We start from the raw sequence: 18,389 nt of genomic DNA on the forward strand, positions 1-18,389 counted from the left end.
CGGTGCGTACGCACAGAAATGTTGCGTACGAACGTTTCCACGCTCAAATCGCGATGTATAAATCCTAAACTTGGCGTAAAGCCACACGCATTTCCACAGTACCTTATACCTTGGCGTACGCAATTTGTCCGCTCGGTTTTGCAGACTGGCGGCACCCAGCATCTAAGCAGTGCTACTGTTCCTGTGTGGTCACCCTTTCTTTCTTAGACCCACATTCCTGACGCAGCTTTATAAATACACTGAAATTAACTGCATATCGTTTATTAGTGTAATGCATCTGATTGTAATTAACCTGTAGTAATATAATGGTCCAGGGAATAGCCATAGTATTCCAAATACCATAACTGCTTTAGCTTTGTTACTCTCACTGCATCTTGTTCTTCTTTCAGCTGCTCCCGTTAAGGGTTGCCACAGCAGATCATCTTTTACCATATTACTCTCACTGCACCGCTCGGAGTATTTATATCACTGTATCTGAGTGGGGAATCACAGCAGCAGCTGCTGATCAGAAAGAGAATTATCGGTATGCACACACTACCTCAGCCACGGCAAAACGCGTCAAAGTCTTTCCTGTACGGACCTCGCGTTTCAGAAACAGTTTCATCCCAAGAACAATAAACACATTCAATCAAGTGCTCCTTGTAGAACTGTTTGTAGTTATAAGTACAATTACCCCACTGTAAACTTGCACTACAGTTATAATATTGCACAACCTGCGCCACTTTATAAAGCGCGTATGATGATGATATAATTTTTAAGATGAAATGCAGCAAAATATGTTGCTTATAGTATACAGATAAAACTTTAACTTCATTTAAATAATCTGTATTGTTAATAATTAAACATGTGAGGACATGGTGCCGCAGCACTAGCTAGTTCACGGATATATCCTGCCTTGCGCTGTATTATTGCTAGTGCTGACACAACACTGGAAGGATAGACGGATAGAATAATTAAACATGTACTATGAAGATATTTCAATGTTCCTTAAAAGTTTTGAAGAATCGGCGTTCTAAGCTTACAGATGGCTTAATGTCTATTACAGAGCTGATTGTGTGGCGATTGGGTATTTGGAGAAAGAAAAGTAAGGACAGGAATTGGAGGTTAGTATGTTTGAAAGAGACGGTACTTCTATAATAAATTATTTCATCGAAGGTCGCACATGGCGCAGCAAGCCTCTTGCGTGAGATATGAACAATCACTGCGCCACCGTGTTCCCATGTTTAATAACATGCTTTCATTCCTATCATCATGAAAAAGATACCACGTATACATCTCAGTATTTTAATTATTCAGAGAGCTGTAATATCACAAATGTAATGGATTCTGTGTCCTGTCGGAGAAAGAGAAAGAACGTAAGCACGTAGTGATTCACACACATAGAGCACATAGAAGATCAAACACAGAACAAAGCATTTAACGTGCTACTTGAGAAACTAGTAAAATAAACGATTTTAAGATAAAGTTTATGATGTTCTACTTTAATGACAAAATAAACTACGTGATTAAAGTGGAAATTTCGAGATTAAAGTTGACATTTCCTGCTTTTTTCCCACTGTGTGCCTATTTTTTTTCTCTGTACCCTAATAAGCTTTCATATGACACTCATACGGTCCGCTGCGAGTCGCCTTTTCACGCCGACTTTGATATGTGACTTTTTTTATTTCAGGCACTCTGCGACTTTGTGAACTTGAGCTTTCGAGTTTCTCCGACACTATGTCACTCGATCAACTTTCTTTTGTTGATTATACCACTGTTTTAAACCAACAAATAGTACGTTTTTCCTTTGCCGCCACTTGGTATTCGCTGAAATTCTTATTTTCCCCCGTGCTTTTCCCATTGTCTTTTCACAGAAGGCTATTTATATCGATTTGCATATTCAAAGAGGAATAATTCTGGGAGGAGTTGGGGCGGGACAGAAGGCGCGTGCTCGTGCGTTACTTTTCACGCTGATCGGGATTTATGTAGTGGAAGAACGTGAAAGTTTGCGTACGCACAGATTCCTGCATCTGGATTTTTCTGTGCATACGCACATTCCTGCTTTTGTGCATACGCCATGTTATAGTGTGAGTTCTACGCACGGCGTTATACATGAGGCCCCTGGTGTGTGAATTATGTGGCAGTATATATGGGAGATTCAGAATTTACATCCTTCCTTGTTTTAGCTGTTATACAGTAGCTAGGAGGATATGTCATATATTTTAAAGGGTAACACATCATTTGATAATTACTGCTGTGCTTTCTGTACAGTATAAAGTGATATTTTAAGTTTATATGGTTATCAAAAAGGATTGTGGATATAGCCTAAAGAAACTTGGCATTAGATGTTCTTGTTATAATAATGTAATCTGCATTATGGTAATTCAGAAAGTAAGGTATAAAGTTAAAAAACTGTTATGAATCAGAAATAACATGTCAAGCATTGTTCTTGATTTAGTAACAAGAGGTGCATAAACAACTATAAGTAATATACATTATATAGTAAAGTTCATGGGCATTTGTCATGTGTACATAGTATAACATGAACATGCACACAAGCCAATACCAATCACCATATGTTGTTCCCTCCCTCCAAACTGAACTATATTCCACCAAAAAAGATTAAATTGGTTATTATTGGACACAGAAATCATACTAACAAAAAAAAGGATTATAACTGCCTAAGATCCAAACTGTTATGCCCCCCACAATCTTATCCACAATGGTAAAATTTAAACATTTTCCCAATTTTTGCATTAATCGACATCTAATACCCTTAATCATGACCCCTTTCTATACCCTACCATTTACACAGTCCTGAAACAATATTTTGATTCAACACTCAAGGTATTCATTTTGTTTTTCTTTCATAAATGTGAGGAGGAGAAACATGCAGGAGAAAGATAGTAAATAAGGTGGCAGCTCAGTGCATTCACAGCAGTATAGAACTAGAAAAGTCTCACCCAGATTTCAGGTGCAAGCTTTATAATAAATTTGTTGGCAATGTCAGAGAGGTGGTGGGCCCTAATCCAGACCAAGTCGCCCTCATTTAGTGTACCTTAAGACATCCAGCATTATAGTACTGAGCATGTGTGGATAAAGGATTTTATAGTACATCAGTATTAAATTCTGGTGTAGCAGTTTTCATGTTCCATATGTAATATGAAGTCTCTTCTCTTTTTCTGAGACCAGGTCGCAGGTTCAACAGTCTTAGCAGTGAGGCACATTCATCCCTTTGTCTAACCACATTTATCAACTTGTACTGTGGGATCTCAACGCGTTACCAGGCCAAATGAGAGAGATAATCCTCCCAGCATGCCCTGGGTCTTCTAACGTGGTCTCTGTGTGGCTGGTTGTGCTGTTTAACCTCATCTGAAAGCCAAAGCCACATCAATTGGCTCCTCCCTGAGCCTTTACTGGATGTCTGCATTTCTCACCCTATTTTTAAGGATGAGAGTCCTGACACTCTGGAGAAGGCTGATTTTGGCTGCTTGTACCTTTATTCTCGTCCTTACTGCCATTACCCCAATCTCATAGGTGCAAGTAGGAACATAAATAGACTGGTAAATCAAGAGCTTTGCTTTCTGCCCCAGCTTTTTTTGCAGCACTACAGATTGGTATAGCTAACACATATCCGCGCTGTCCAATATTGATCCGTCTGTCTATCTCTTGATCCTTTTTCTGCTCACTCGTGAACAAGACCCTGAGACACTTTAACTCCTCAACTTGAGGCAGTAACTTCCCAGTCAGAAAGGACAGTCATCTTTTTCCTATTTAGGACCTTGGCTTCAGATTTGGAAGTGTTGATCGTCATTTCTGTCACTTCGCTCTCAGTTGCAAACCATCCCAATGCCTTCTGGATTTCACAGCCAGATGAAGCCATTTGGATCATGTCATCTGCAAAAAGCAGTGGCAAAGTTCTACTGACCTAATTGGGCACCATACCATCCCTAGCTATGCCTCAATACCCTGTGCATAAAAATCACAAACAGAGTATGAGACAAAGCATAACCCTGGCAGAGTCTAGCACCCACTGAGAATGGTGCTGATGTTTTTCTGCGTATATGGACACAGTGGACACTGTGATTTTGCAGGAACCAAACAGCTCTTATTAAGGGCCCCAGAATCCTGTACTCTCCCAGCACCCACCCCAGAATTCTTTGTGGAACACAGTCATACGATTTCTCTAACTCCTCAAAACACACACAGACAAACTGGGTGTACTCTCCATGCCTCTTCCAGGATCCCCAGTAACTGGTCTACAGTTCCATGAACTGGACAGAATCCACATTGATCCTCTAGTATCTGAGGTTCCATGTCTGGCCAGACTCTCTTTTCCAGTACCCTGGCATAAACCTTTCAGGGAGGTTGAAGAGTATGATCCCCCTGATAGTTGAACATACGAAGAGCAAGGTATAAAGCATCCTCTCTGGACAGGCTAAGGTGATATGCAAACTGGAAGAGCACCAGTCTGTCAGGATTGTTCTGTTTAAAGATACCCCAGCACCATCATCTCTCAAAACACTTCTTCATGACTGGAATGAGTGCTAGTAGTCTGTAGTCATTCATATAGGAATAATTGTTGTCCTTTTGAAGCAATCAGGAACCACAGATTCTGTAAAATATTAAAGGTGCCACTGATGATGCCAGTCAGTTGGTCACTACATGTGTTAAAAATGAGTTCTGAAATTACATCTGGGTGCGATGTCTTATAGACATTAACTGATTGAAAAATTCTCCTTGTGTCAAATTCTCCTTGTGTCATGTACTGAAACTAACAAGGATGAATGTTGTGATGCTGCAGACAATTAAATAGTGGGTTGTTTGTCATCACAGTCTCAGCAAACACAAAGGACTTTGGGTTCATTAGGCAGAGAAAATTTAAATGATACTGGACTAGGTTATACTTGGAAGTCTGCAATTCTTGCCCAGTTCCTGAGAATCATTACTGCTGCTATACTGGGTCTCCAGTTTATCCCCATACTAACATTTAACCACTGTAATTGCTTTTTTTGAGCATAAAAATATGTACAGTGCATCCGGAAAGTATTCACAGCGCATCACTTTTTCCACATTTTGTTATGTTACAGCCTTATTCCAAAATGGATTAAATTCATTTTTTTCCTCAGAATTCTACACACAACACCCCATAATGACAACGTGAAAAAAGTTTACTTGAGGTTTTTGCAAATTTATTAAAAAATAAAAATACTGAGAAATCACATGTACATAAGTATTCACAGCCTTTGCTCAATACATTGTTGATGCACCTTTGGCAGCAATTACAGCCTCAAGTCTTTTTTGAATATGATGCCACAAGCTTGGCACACCTATCCTTGGCCAGTTTCGCCCATTCCTCTTTGCAGCACCTCTCAAGCTCCATCAGGTTGGATGGGAAGCGTCGGTGCACAGCCATTTTAAGATCTCTCCAGAGATGTTCAATCGGATTCAAGTCTGGGCTCTGGCTGGGCCACTCAATTACATTCACAGAGTTGTTTTGAAACCACTCCTTTGATATCTTGGCTGTGTGCTTAGGGTTGTTGTTCTGCTGAAAGATGAACCATCGCCCCAGTCTGAGGTCAAGAGCGCTCTGGAGCAGGTTTTCATCCAGGATGTCTCTGTACATTGCTGCAGTCATCTTTCCCTTTATCCTGACTAGTCTCACAGACCCTGCTAAAAAACATCCCCACAGCATGATGCTGCCACCACCATGCTTCACTGTAGGTATGGTATTGGCCTGGTGATGAGCGGTGCCTGGTTTCCTCCAAACGTGACGCCTGGCATTCAAACCAAAGAGTTCAATTTTTGTCTCATCAGAAGAGAGAATTTTCTTTCTCATGGTCTGAGGGTCCTTCAGGTGCCTTTTGGCAAACTCCAGGCGGACTGCCATGTGCCTTTTACTAAGGAGTGGCTTCCATCTGGCCACTCTACCATACAGGTCTGATTGGTTGATTGCTGCAGAGATGGTTGTCCTTCTGGAAGGTTCTCCTCTCTCCACAGAGGACTTCTGGAGCTCTGACAGAGTGACCATCGGGTTCTTGGTCCCCTCCCTGACTAAGGCTCTTCTACCCCGATCACTCAGTTTAGATGGCCGGCCAGCTCTAGGAAGAGTCCTGGTGGTTTCGAAATTCTTCCACTTACGGATGATGGAGGCCACTGTGCTCATTGGGACCTTCAAAGCAGCAGAAATTTTTCTGTAACCTTCCCCAGATTTGTGCCTCGAGACAATCCTGTCTCGGAGGTCTACACACAATTCCTTTGACTTCATGCTTGGTTTGTGCTCTGACATGAACTGTCAACAGTGGGACCTTATATTGACAGGTGTGTGCCTTTCCAGATCATGTCCAATCAACTGAATTTACCAGAGGTGGACTCCAATTAAGCTGCAGAAACATCTCGAGGATGATCAGGGGAAACAGGATGCACCTGAGCTCAATTTTGAGCTTCATGGCAAAGGCTGTGAATACTTATGTACATGTGATTTCTCAGTTTTTTTATTTTTAATAAATTCGCAAAAACCTCAAGTAAACTTTTTTCACGTTGTCATTATGGGGTGTTGTGTGTAGAATTCTGAGGAAAACAATGAATTTAATCCATTTTGGAATAAGGCTGTAACATAACAAAATGTGGAAAAAGTGATGCGCTGTGAATACTTTCCGGATGCACTGTATGTTTCATGTATGTATTGCCATCACAAAATGCATTGCCATTTGACTTCAGTAAATTTTTGGTGTCACCGGTGATCCCATAGTTTCTTACTAGGTGTAATACAAGCCAATTGTTTTCATAGGCACACATTTCTTTTTGTTTTTTTTCAATGACTAATGATTTGCATATTCATTGAAATCTGTAGACATCTTCTGGTTTGCACAATTAGATCAGTTTCTCCACTGCTCCTGTAATCCAGCGCTGAACCAGTTTTTGCGCTGGCACCTCACACTTTTTGCTTGTAAGCTTGCAGTATGAGTATTGACAGGTGATCGGGCTTGAGAGGTCGATGCACACTGCGTAGTATTAGGCAGTAAGTGTCTTTTATCAGGGACAAGGCAGTGATGCAGATAGCACCCCACTCGTGTTGATAATATTTAGGACAGGGGTGGGCAATGTCGTTCCTGGAGAGCCGCAGTATGTGCAGGTTTTTGTTCCAACCCAGTTCCTTAATGAGAACTCAATTATTGCTGATGAAGTACATGTTGCTTAAGTGACATTTTGATGCTTCATTTTAGTGGTCTCGCTTGTTAAGGTTCTCCAACCTTAATTGCTTATTTCAATCTTAAACTGCTGCATTCAGTGTTTTAATTGCTCCTTATTAGCAGTAAGATGTAAAAGACAAAGCAGCCAGCAGTTCTCCAGCTATCTTTTTTCCAATTACATCTGTGTGTGTTCATCATGCACTGTTTGATTTAATAAAACACTTAATAGAAAAATGTGACAGACTGAAAATGATCTGTTTTAGGCTTCAAATCATTTGGATGATATCCTTGGAAAGGAAAAAATCTACGATATAAGAGCCTTACATTGCACAGACTAACAAGCCATTAAATTAAATAAGGTCTGAGATTGGCAATGATTGGTTTCTAATTAAGCAATTGGGTTGGAATGAAAACCTGTAGCCACTGCGGCTCACCAGGACCGACATTGCCTACCCCTGACTTAGGATAAGCATATTTGGTTTTTATATTCATTTAAAAACTTGTGTGCCAGGCATTATTTATCATAAAGCACACTCAGGTTTATATTTTTTTTTCAGTGTTTACGGTAAGGGATTTAGACCGGAATTAATGTAGCAAAACAGTTAATAATTTTGCATTTTCAGATTTCTTTAAACTGTTTTTAGTTCTTTGTATTATGGCTGTCAAATTAGCCAAAAAAATAAGTATTTGAATATTCCAAATAAAATAAGTATATATTCAAATACATTTGAACTTGAGGTAATGATTCTGGATGTTGTTATGTACATTTGTATGTGCTTTTTTATATATGTTATTATTATGGTTATGGCCGTAGTGGGGCCCACAGCAAGAACAAATGCCAACAGCAAAAAAAGAAATTCTAGTTGTAAACAGACAACTGTTACGTAAATATATCTAGCATCTGCACCACCATATTTCTTTCAGTCTAGTACTGATGGCTGGATGTACAAGTCCTTCTCGGGACAGCAAGCCAAATACAGTTACAAAGGGAGCGACAAGCCTTATGAGCCACATGCATTATCTCCATGTTTTGCTACACTGTTACTAAGATTTTTATTTTTTTTTTTACTCATGCATCTGCAAATTGTGAAGTGTTTATGACAGTGTTAGGTGGGTCACATTTGTAGCATTTGGCTAATGTCCAAATTTAAATTTTCATGTGTGCCGTGACAGTAAAATAAAAGCAGCAGCAGTTGTTTCTTGATATATTGCACCGTGCATTTGGTATATAATGTATTTTTTGGCACGCAGTAAAAGTGAGTTTGGTACCCCTGCTTTAACATTAGCTGCACCAGCTTCCAGAGTGGAAACGTCATTTGGCCCAATGTGAAAGATGAAAATTTGCCCGAGTTCAGCTACAGTACGTGAAATGTATGTTTACCTGGACCATGCACGAGTGTTCACTGAACACAAAGATTCTAGAGAGTAAAAATGAGCTAATTCACAATGTTATTAATAAGTTCAGACAAAATAAGAATGAGTGCCAACTTCAACTTTAGTTCATGCCATAGTGGTTTAACTCACATATTGTAACCTTTAACCTCACAGTCTTAGACTTTTATCATTTTATTGCTTTACATTACTGACAGTCAGTAGGTTATTCTCCAACCCGCTATATCCTAACACAGGGTCACGGAGGTCTGCTGAAGCCAATCCCAGCTAACACAGGGCACAAGGCAGGAACAAATCCCCGGGCAGGACACCAGCCCACCGCAGGGCACAACTGATAGTTATATTAAAATTTGCACTTTAGAATTAAGAAATGTGATGTTATTACTTTTAATAACAACCACATATTTTGTTTAAATGTATCCTTCCTTCCTACTAGTACTCTTGGTCTCTCTCAACATTCTTTATTTTGTCTTACACATTATATCTTGTCTGAAGAAGGGGTCTGAATTGCCTCAAAAGCTTAAATATTGTAATCTTTTTATTTACCCAATAAAAGTTGTCATTTTGCTTGACTTCTCATTACATCCATAATGGCTAACACAGTACCACACCCTAGTAACTACATTTTGTGTTGTACACAAATGTGTCTGTAGTTTCTTAGTATTCAACTTAAAATGCCTGATAGTAATGATCTTCAGTTTTGGATACTGGCAGAATCAAGTGTTAAGTATGTTTTGTAGTAAATTAATTATGTGAATCTTTTGATTTGATTTCCAGATACGGCCCCACATTGCAACACTGAGAAAATACACATATGGAAAGCACATCTTGGCTAAACTGGAGAAGTATTACATGAAGAACAGCACAGATCTGGGGCCAATAGGAGGACCACCAAATGGTTTGATGTAGAATTTAAGGGGGGAAAAGACATATCCTGGCATTTTTATGAAGTAACTCAAACAAGTACCAAAATAGCAACTTAACACTAATGTACCATTTTTACATTAACTTATGTGTTCATTTAAAAAATATACAGTATATTTTTTGTTTGCATTCTACCAGCAATTTATCAATCTGCAATGATGGGTAAAACAGAGAGACTGTGTGTATATGATGTAATGGTAAGAAACAAGTTGTGAAATATTTTGTAAATTTTTACCTTGTAAATTCTTTGTAAAAATTATTTTAAATAAAAAATGTATATTGTTACACTAATCCAGCTTGTATCATTGGTAAACCTGCTGGTATACTTGCACATCATAAGCACTGTCCTCAAATTTACATCTTTTTCCAGTTTAACTTCAAAAAAAAAAAATAAAAAAAAACTTGTTTGTACAAGGAGTATCATTTTAAGTTGCATTTTGGTACAACAGATACTCAGATTTCATAGAGAATTAATAATTCCATCTTTTTACATTTGATTACTATAACAATAGTCTGGTTTTCATTTATTTACAGTAATCCTTTCCTGTTCTGCTGGTTCCAGAAATAAAGTTTATATTCATTAAATGTAATGGTGCAACTTTTAATAACAAAAAGTAACAGTAAAATCATGTTACTGCAATATAAAATGTCAACAAACTTGTAACTTTTTTAAACAAAATTTTCAATATTTTAGCAGTTCAGGAGAAGGAACCATTTTTTGTTCCTATAAAATTTTAAAGATAGAATTTTTTCAGGCATTATCTTCAAATTCAGCGGAGGTTATTTCATAAAGCCACTGAAGGGTAAAATGGAGTTGTTTCTTTATAATGCATGCATGAAAAATCAAATGTACCTTTTCATATAATGTATCATTGTAGGTGATTATATATAGGAGTAAGCTTATAATTTTAGTAAACAGCACAACTATACATAGTTTCATTGTTTCACGTGCATTTGATGCTTAATCTGCTTGTACATTTGTACATACGTAATCCTTTATGCTGTAAATGTAATGTGTTTTAGCCTGTGTAAAGAAAGCAAAAAAAAAAACTTTGCATTTTAGCATATATTGACAACCTTGCCCTGGTTTCCAGCAGTCTTGTAAAATGTAAATTTATTTCTTTGTATCAAGATTTTTTTTATTTGGGCTTAAAACATATAATTCTGTATTCTTTTTAATTGTTTGAAAATATAGTTTTGTTTATACCTGTAGATGTTCAAATATTGTCATTGTAATTTTTTTTATTAATTAAATGACTTGAATGCTGTATTTAGATTTGATAGACTGGATACGTTTAACTACCATGAAAACATTACAATTTCAAAGTTTTGTGACAGGATTTTTTCTTTGTAAAGTACTGTATTTTGAAAATGTGTACTAAATTGTAAGTGAAATTATGTATGATATTGTCAATTTTTAATTTGAACATGAGGTTTGTAACACTAAAAGATGATGTACTGTACATAAGGCCGTCCTTAAATGTACATTGATCTGTATATTACTTTTCTTTTTTCCACTTTTTTTCCCTTATTTGCAGGCAAAAAGGAGCCAACATGTGTAATTAAAAGAATAATTTGTGATATTTTTGCCTCAATGTATTTTGAAAGGAGAAATCTTTGTATAGTCAATTTTGGAAAGAATATGAGTGTGCTTTTTACAAGCTCTTGTGTAAATTACTAAAACTTAATGTGATTGGGGTGTCTTGAGTTTTTTTGCATGGATAAGTTGAAATGTTCTATTAGGGCTGTGCAAAGCAGAAATTGTTAAGAAAAAGGAATTTTTAGCTTTATAAAGTTATATTTTTTTAGCGTTCAGTCTTACACATATTTCAGTTTTAGAAACCCATCATCTGAAACCTCATTTAAGAAAGAAAAATCCTGAAATGGTATCAAATTTTGCAGTCTTTCTTCAGTACTAAATGTTGTTTGAGTTGTAGCATTAGTTTCCATGTCATCAGTTTGTTTGCTTCACAAAAGAAGAATGACTTATTTATTGATTTTTTTTTCTTTAGATTTTTCCAACATAAAAAGAAATACCTTTATTGAGAGAAGGAAGTCCATTTATAGCAAAACCACTAAGTTTTTTCACATTTCCTTTTGTTGGATAAATGGACAGTTTTTTGATTTTTGGTCATTTCTGCTTCCAGCCACTTCCACAGTTCTGATGGGAGTATTGTCTTTTCATTTATTATGTATATGCTGTATAAATTAAAAATGTGAATTAACATTGAATGAAATAAACTTGGTCATTTGTTTTCACTAGCACTACGATGCAATTTTGTTAAAAAAAAAAAAAAAAAAGGCCATTTTAACTTTGTATGTCCATTCAGTATTTTTAAATGTTGATCCAGTCTTACTTCTTCTGCTTTCGGCTGCTCCTGTCAGGGTTTGCCACAGCGGATCATCTTCTTCCATATCTTTCTGTCCTGTGCATCTTGTTCTGTTACACCCATCACCTGCATGTCCTCTCTCACCACATCCATAAACCTTCTCTTAGAACTGCCAGGTAAGAGGAAAAGAGGAAGGCCTATCCTTAACATCCTTCTCCCAATATTCTCAGCATCTCTCCTCTGCACATGACCAAACCAATGCAGTCTCACCTCTCTGACTTTATCTCCCAACCATCCAACTTGAGCTGATCCTCTGATGTACTCATTTCTAATCCTATCCATCTTTGTCACACCCATGCAAATCTTAGCATCTTTAACTCTGCCACCTCCAGCTCCATCTCCTGCTTTCTGGTCAGTGCCACTGTCTCCAATCCATGATTCAGTCTTACTAACATTTAAAATTGAGCATATTGTTTTAAATGAATAACAAACAAAAAGTTGTGTATTTTACATTGAGAAACATTCAGATCGCATAGCCAACTACAGTGGGGCAAAAAAGTATTTAGTCAGCCACCAATTGTGCAAGTTCTCCCACTTAAAAAGATGAGAGAGGCCTGTAATTTTCATCATAGGTATACCTCAACTATGAGAGACAAAATGAGAAAAAAAAAATCCAGAAAGAAGAATTTATTTGCAAATTATGGTGGGGGAAAAAAAGTATTTGGTCAATAACAATAGTTCATCTCAATACTTTGTTATATACCCTTTGTTTGCAATGATAGAGGTCAAACATTTTCTGTAAGTTTTCACAAGGTTTTCACACACTGTTGCTGGTATTTTGGCCCATTCCTCCATGCAGATCTCCTCTAGAGCAGTGATGTTTTGGGGCTGTTGCTGGGCAACACGGACTTTCAACCCCCTCGAAAGATTTTCTATGGGGTTGAGATCTGGAGACTGGCTAGGCCACTCCAGGACCTTGAAATGCTTCTTACAAAGCCACTCCTTCGTTACCTGGGTGGTGTGTTTGGGATCATTGTCATGCTGAAAGACCCAGCCACGTTTCATCTTCAATGCCCTTGCTGATGGAAGGAGGTTTTCACTCAAAATCTGACGATACATGGCCCCATTCATTCTTTCCTTTACACGGATCAGTCTTCCTGGTCCCTTAGCAGAAAAACAGCCCCAAAGCATGATGTTTCCACCCCCATGCTTTGCAGTAGGTATGGTGTTCTTTGGATGCAACTCAGTATTCTTTCTCCTCCAAACATGACGAGTAGAGTTTTTACCAAAAAGTTCTATTTTGGTTTCATCTGACCATATGACATTCTCCCAATCCTATTCTGGATCATCCAAATGGTCTCTAACAAATTTCAGACGGGCCTGCACATGTACTTGCTTAAGCAGGGGGACACGTCTGGCACTGCAGGATTTGAGTCCCTGGCGGCATAGTGTGTTACTGATGGTTGCCTTTGTTACTTTGGTCCCAGCTCTCTGCAGGTCATTCACTAGGTCCCCCCGTGTGGTTCTGGGATTTTTGCTCACCGTTCTTGTGATCATTTTGACCCCACAGGGTGAGATCTTGCGTGGAGCCCCATATCGAGGGAGATTATCAGTGGCCTTGTATGTCTTCCATTTTCTAATAATTGCTCCCACAGTTGATTTCTTCACACCAAGCTGCTTGCCTGTTGCAGATTCAGTCTTCCCAGCCTGGTGCAGGTCTACAGTTTTGTTTCTGGTGTCCTTTGACAGCTCTTTGGTCTTGGCCATAGTGGAGTTTGGAGTGTGATTGTTTGAGGTTGTGGACAGGTGTCTTTTTTATTGATAACGAGTTCAAACAGGTGCCATTAGTACAGGTAACGAGTGGAGGGCAGAGGAGCCTCTTACAGAAGAAGTTACAGGTCTGTGAGAGCCAGAAATCTTGCTTGTTTGTAGGTGACCAAATACTTATTTTCCACCATAATTTGCATATAAATTCTTTAAAATCAGTCAATGTGATTTTCTGGATTTTTTTTCTCATTTTGTGTCTCATAGTTGAGGTATACCTATGATGAAAATTACAGGCCTCTCTCATCTTTTTAAGTAGGAGAACTTGCACAATTGGTGGCTGACTAAATACTTGTTTGCCCCACTGTATCTGGTTATCCCTCCTCCAGGTGTCTTGTCTTCTGTTGTCTTTGTTTTCTGTCTTGCATTTGAGTCCTTGAATGTCTTATCCATTACAGAACTACCTTTTTTTCTCTCTCAAAAATATAAATTGTATCACATCTATTACCGTATTTAAAAGTTAATTTTGGTCACTTTTTAAAAAAATAATGTTTTAAATAAATGACTAAAAATAAAATACTAGATCAGTTTCTTGGAAAACTAATTGGTCAAGAGGCTAAGATAGATGCCTGTTTGACAGCCACAGGTTTGCCTGTTCTGTGTATACAACTGAATCGAATGTGCTCTCCTGAACCAGACCAACCTTTTAGTTTTAGATTAAGCGGCCTACAGCAAACCTGCCTTAGTTTTTTGTGGCATAGGACATAATTTTAGTAAGTGCAGGGCAGGAGCAGACAGTTTAAAAACTCTTTAACACTAGAAGCTATCCTAGTGTTTTGTGAAAGTATATGTTAATAATTAGTTGTCAAAAGAAAAACATGACATGAATCTTTATTTTGGTAATATTTCCTCTATAGGCACACAGTAGTCCTACTGAAGACATCACAATTCTCTAAGGTGTTACAATGAGCAAACTAAGCTGACATTGCACAACATTCACATACTGTACTTCATTTGAAAAAATCAAACCACCAAACATGTATTAGGATATTCAGTATACTTTTTTCTTTACATAAAACAAGGAAATAAGTTGTTTGCATAAGTAGACCATCCTCGGTTTATTTGGTAGAGCTAGCTTTCGCATCAATAACAGATTAAGATATTTTTGTAAGTATGTGCCCGCTTTTCCCAGTATTTGGCAGTGATTTCAGGCCTCTTCCAGGAAGATTTGCTTCAGTTTGTTCAAGTTAGTCAGATGATAAATTCTTAGAGAAAAGCTGCCAATATGTGTTATGTGTTATGCTTCTCAAAAAATAATGAAATACAACAGTTGTTCCATGTTAATGTATAGAAATAATCACTCTTAAAATTATTTACAACTATTCCAGCTTGTGTGTTGAGTATAATGCTGCTACTTTTATTTGTGTGTTCTTAGTGCAATGCAGTGCAGTTTTCTGTCTTCAATGTGTTTTTGCCGTCTTCTGCAAGGAAACCAGGAAACGACACCCAGTATTAACTCCATTTAATTTAATAATTTTTTTTTTAATTAAACAGTGTATTAAGGATGCAAAGTCTCTTTGTGAGCACTCCATTGCATGCGAGTCTTTGACTACTGTCCAGGATTGGACAGGCCTCTGCCTATAAGGACACTCAACTCACCCAGAACTAACATGAAATTCTCAAAACACTAAACTGATGCCTCTACTCAGTGCACAGAGAAGCTTGGTTTAACATATTTCTAAATTCAAAACTTAGCTCATGAATTTACTGTGTTAACCAGCACACCTTCACATGGGCTTACTTTGTTGAAAAGTCACTATACAGAGATTTTACCTTTCATGCTTTTACTGACAGTAGGAGTGTTATATAAATAAGTCACCAAAGCAATACAGCACTACTGTCTCATAACTCTAAGGACATGGGTTTAAATCCAGGCATACTCACTGAACACATAGTTAACATTGCACAGTTGTCGTGTAAGTTTGCCATGAGCACTTAACTTTTCTCACACACCCCAGTGCCATGCAAGTTGGATAACCTGGAGATTCTATATTCCATATCCTATATGAATTGCTTTAAGGTGTCCTTAGAAATTGTAACCAATCTATAAAAGTTACTTCAGCCACAGCCCTGAGTTGTGCACAGTGGATACAGAAAAGGGCTAGCAACAGAATGTAACTTTCACACAGCCTTTAGGTCCCATTACAGTTGTATGTCTTATCTTAAATAGAGTCCTGACTTTTGATTTTTATTTTGTTACTGCAATTGAGTGAATCGTGTTGCCTAAAGAGTTTGTGTTTTCACTAGCTATTTGGTCAATCTCAAGATTTTCATTGTATTCAGCAAAATAAAATTACCAAACCGTGTAGAAACATTTGTGCCAGTTACAGTGCAAGGTATTTTGGGCACAATAAATACTCTGCTAAATACATTTATTACAAATTATAAAGTAACCTTCTCAAAACCTGCTTAGCCCATTTCATAGTTTGGCAGACTGGTGGCAGCATTGGACACTAAGCAGTAAAGCAACCCTAGCATATTGTGTGTTAACAAAAATTAAACATTCCTAAGAACAAAAGAGATTATTAAGGCGTTAACAGCAACTGAAATATAAGACCCAAAGGATTTCAGAAAGTATTCACATTGCAACAAAGAGAAGCTTGCAAGTAGTGGTAGGTGTATCAGTGAATTTATTTCTAATTTGCTACAAAAGAATAAACTAATCAGAGGTGCAGCCCATGATTTCTAGAAACAGAAAGTTCAGAATTACAGTAAGTTCATCCAAACTATAAAATATGTATATGTGATTATTTCATTGTTTAAAGTATTGCTCATGTTCAAACTCTGGATTAAAACATTGAAATATATTTGCACAATAATTAAGTCTGAGCAAGTCAAATAAAGGACACAGAGACACTATAGATCATTTTGAATGTTTGGCATCAAAGTAAACAGTTACGTAAATCCTGAGAGCTATGAAAATGTAAAATAATACAAGTTAACTAAATGAATAAAGAACAGGGTGCTGTTTTCACAGTAGAAAGTATACATGAAACGATACCAACCAGCAGCCCTGCTTATGCTTACTTTTGTGCTGGTTCCTGCTTAACCCACAAAAAGCTTCCAGCAAATATTGTTCCTTTCAAACCCATGTAGATTATTTGCAGGCTGTGCATTCAGGCAGTTGCCAGCGCAGAGCAGCTCCATAAAGTGTTGCATACTCCATGGTTCTCACAACACATCATTTCAATCTGAAGCATTTAAATGTCTGATCTTCAAGCCTTAAGTACCATGTTTGACATATCCTTGGCTCCCATCCTGTAGCAACGATCTGGTGAAGCTGTTCACTAGCAGAGAAGTGGATCATTCCTTCTGTCTGTCAAACACCAATCATTTTCCTTTACAGGTCGGTTATGAACTTAAGGTGGGACGATGCATCACAAATTAACAGAGATGTTATATGCAGTAGATAGATAGTTGAAAGTTGTATCCAAAATATTAAAGGAGGATTTTTAATAGATGCTGGGATGGACTGAAAAACATTAATATTTTGGGAGCATATTCATTTTCACAATGTCAGTTCCCCCAGCTTATGTCAGATGAGATGATAAGCTACTTGACTTGTAGCACTCTGAGGTCTAAGAAATCAAGAAAGAGTAAAGGAGCTTAATATTGTTACTTTAAGCAAAGTTTAAAAGTTGTTACGACAGAAGTGCTTAAAAGTATGCAGGGAATTAGTAGTGGATGTCTGCTGTTAACCTTAAAATGAGCTCTTTGAACAGGGACATGGGGGTACAGATGGCAACCGTGGCACACGGAGAACAACAGATTCCTTGAATAAGTTACAATGCCATGTAGTAGATACAGTAGTAGTACTTTGGGGACTGTGGTGTTACATCTAAATGGAGAACAATAGAATGAGAAACTTTGCACTGCTCTGTGGATGAGATTGCTTCTAAGATTTAAGTGCCACACTTCAATCTGTACAACATTAAGCTGTGCTTTCAGGCAGTCCTGGACTATTACAGGGACCTTCAAATGTCCAATTGACAATCTCTTTGAATGGCTGAGCAACACAAGTCGAGTATGGGGGTGTTAAGAAGCAGTCAACATGAGTTAAGAAGGCAGACATCATTATGTAACGATGGAATGCTAAGACATCCTCTGCACTGGCATCAGGAGTTTATGATGAATACTGGCATCATCATAAAATCCTGATTCTAGCATGGAGGATGTCTTAGTCTTCCACTACTTTACAAATTTTGCTAACATTTTAACAGGAGGCCACAAAATCAATAGTGTTTGTAGGATGCTATTTGTTTTGTTTTTCAGAAAAATGGATTTAAATTGGAAACAAGTGTTAACAGAAATTTACAAGCTAGGCTAGAGCTGAATAGCCTGTTCTTGATAACCCTTTATGTTATTAAAACTTCACAACCTCTGAGAGCGGTCTGAAATCCAGGATTTGCAAATGGTTCATCTAGACGGGAAGAAGCTTCTTTATTGGTGAGTAACTCTGCATTTTTTTTCTGTTGTTTTAATTTTGCTCCTTTAAACAGACTATACTCTAGATCAGGGGTATTCAATTAGATTTTTCATTGGGCCAAATTGTCATACAGCTTTTGCCAGTGGGCCGCACATTTCCCTGTATTTCTTGTATTGTACGATTAATACAAAGCACCACTGCATTTTCAACATTTTTATTTAAATGAGTCAAATGGCATTAGAATTAACCGCTGGCTTCTAGTGCAAATAATAAAAACTGCAAAACATAGCCAGCTTTAGTTTTAACAGAAATCTGAGTCAC

At 37.7% G+C, this 18,389-nt stretch overlaps 1 protein-coding gene across 8 annotated transcripts in view; it reads left to right on the forward strand.

The window, feature by feature from the left end:
- Positions 1 to 11,747, forward strand: part of LOC114648396 (pumilio homolog 2-like) — a 195,043-nt gene extending 183,296 nt beyond the window's left edge. For all 8 annotated transcript variants that reach the window (XM_028797401.2, XM_051924972.1, XM_051924969.1 and 5 more), the window contains exon 21: positions 9,342 to 11,747. In XM_028797401.2, the coding sequence (XP_028653234.2) occupies positions 9,342 to 9,473 (132 nt within the window). In that variant the 3' untranslated portion in view covers positions 9,474 to 11,747. The remainder of the gene's footprint in view (positions 1 to 9,341) is intronic.
- The last annotated feature ends 6,642 nt before the right edge of the window (positions 11,748 to 18,389 follow it).

The sequence above is a fragment of the Erpetoichthys calabaricus genome, chromosome 3, assembly GCF_900747795.2.
Source record: "Erpetoichthys calabaricus chromosome 3, fErpCal1.3, whole genome shotgun sequence".
NCBI lineage: Eukaryota > Metazoa > Chordata > Cladistia > Polypteriformes > Polypteridae > Erpetoichthys > Erpetoichthys calabaricus.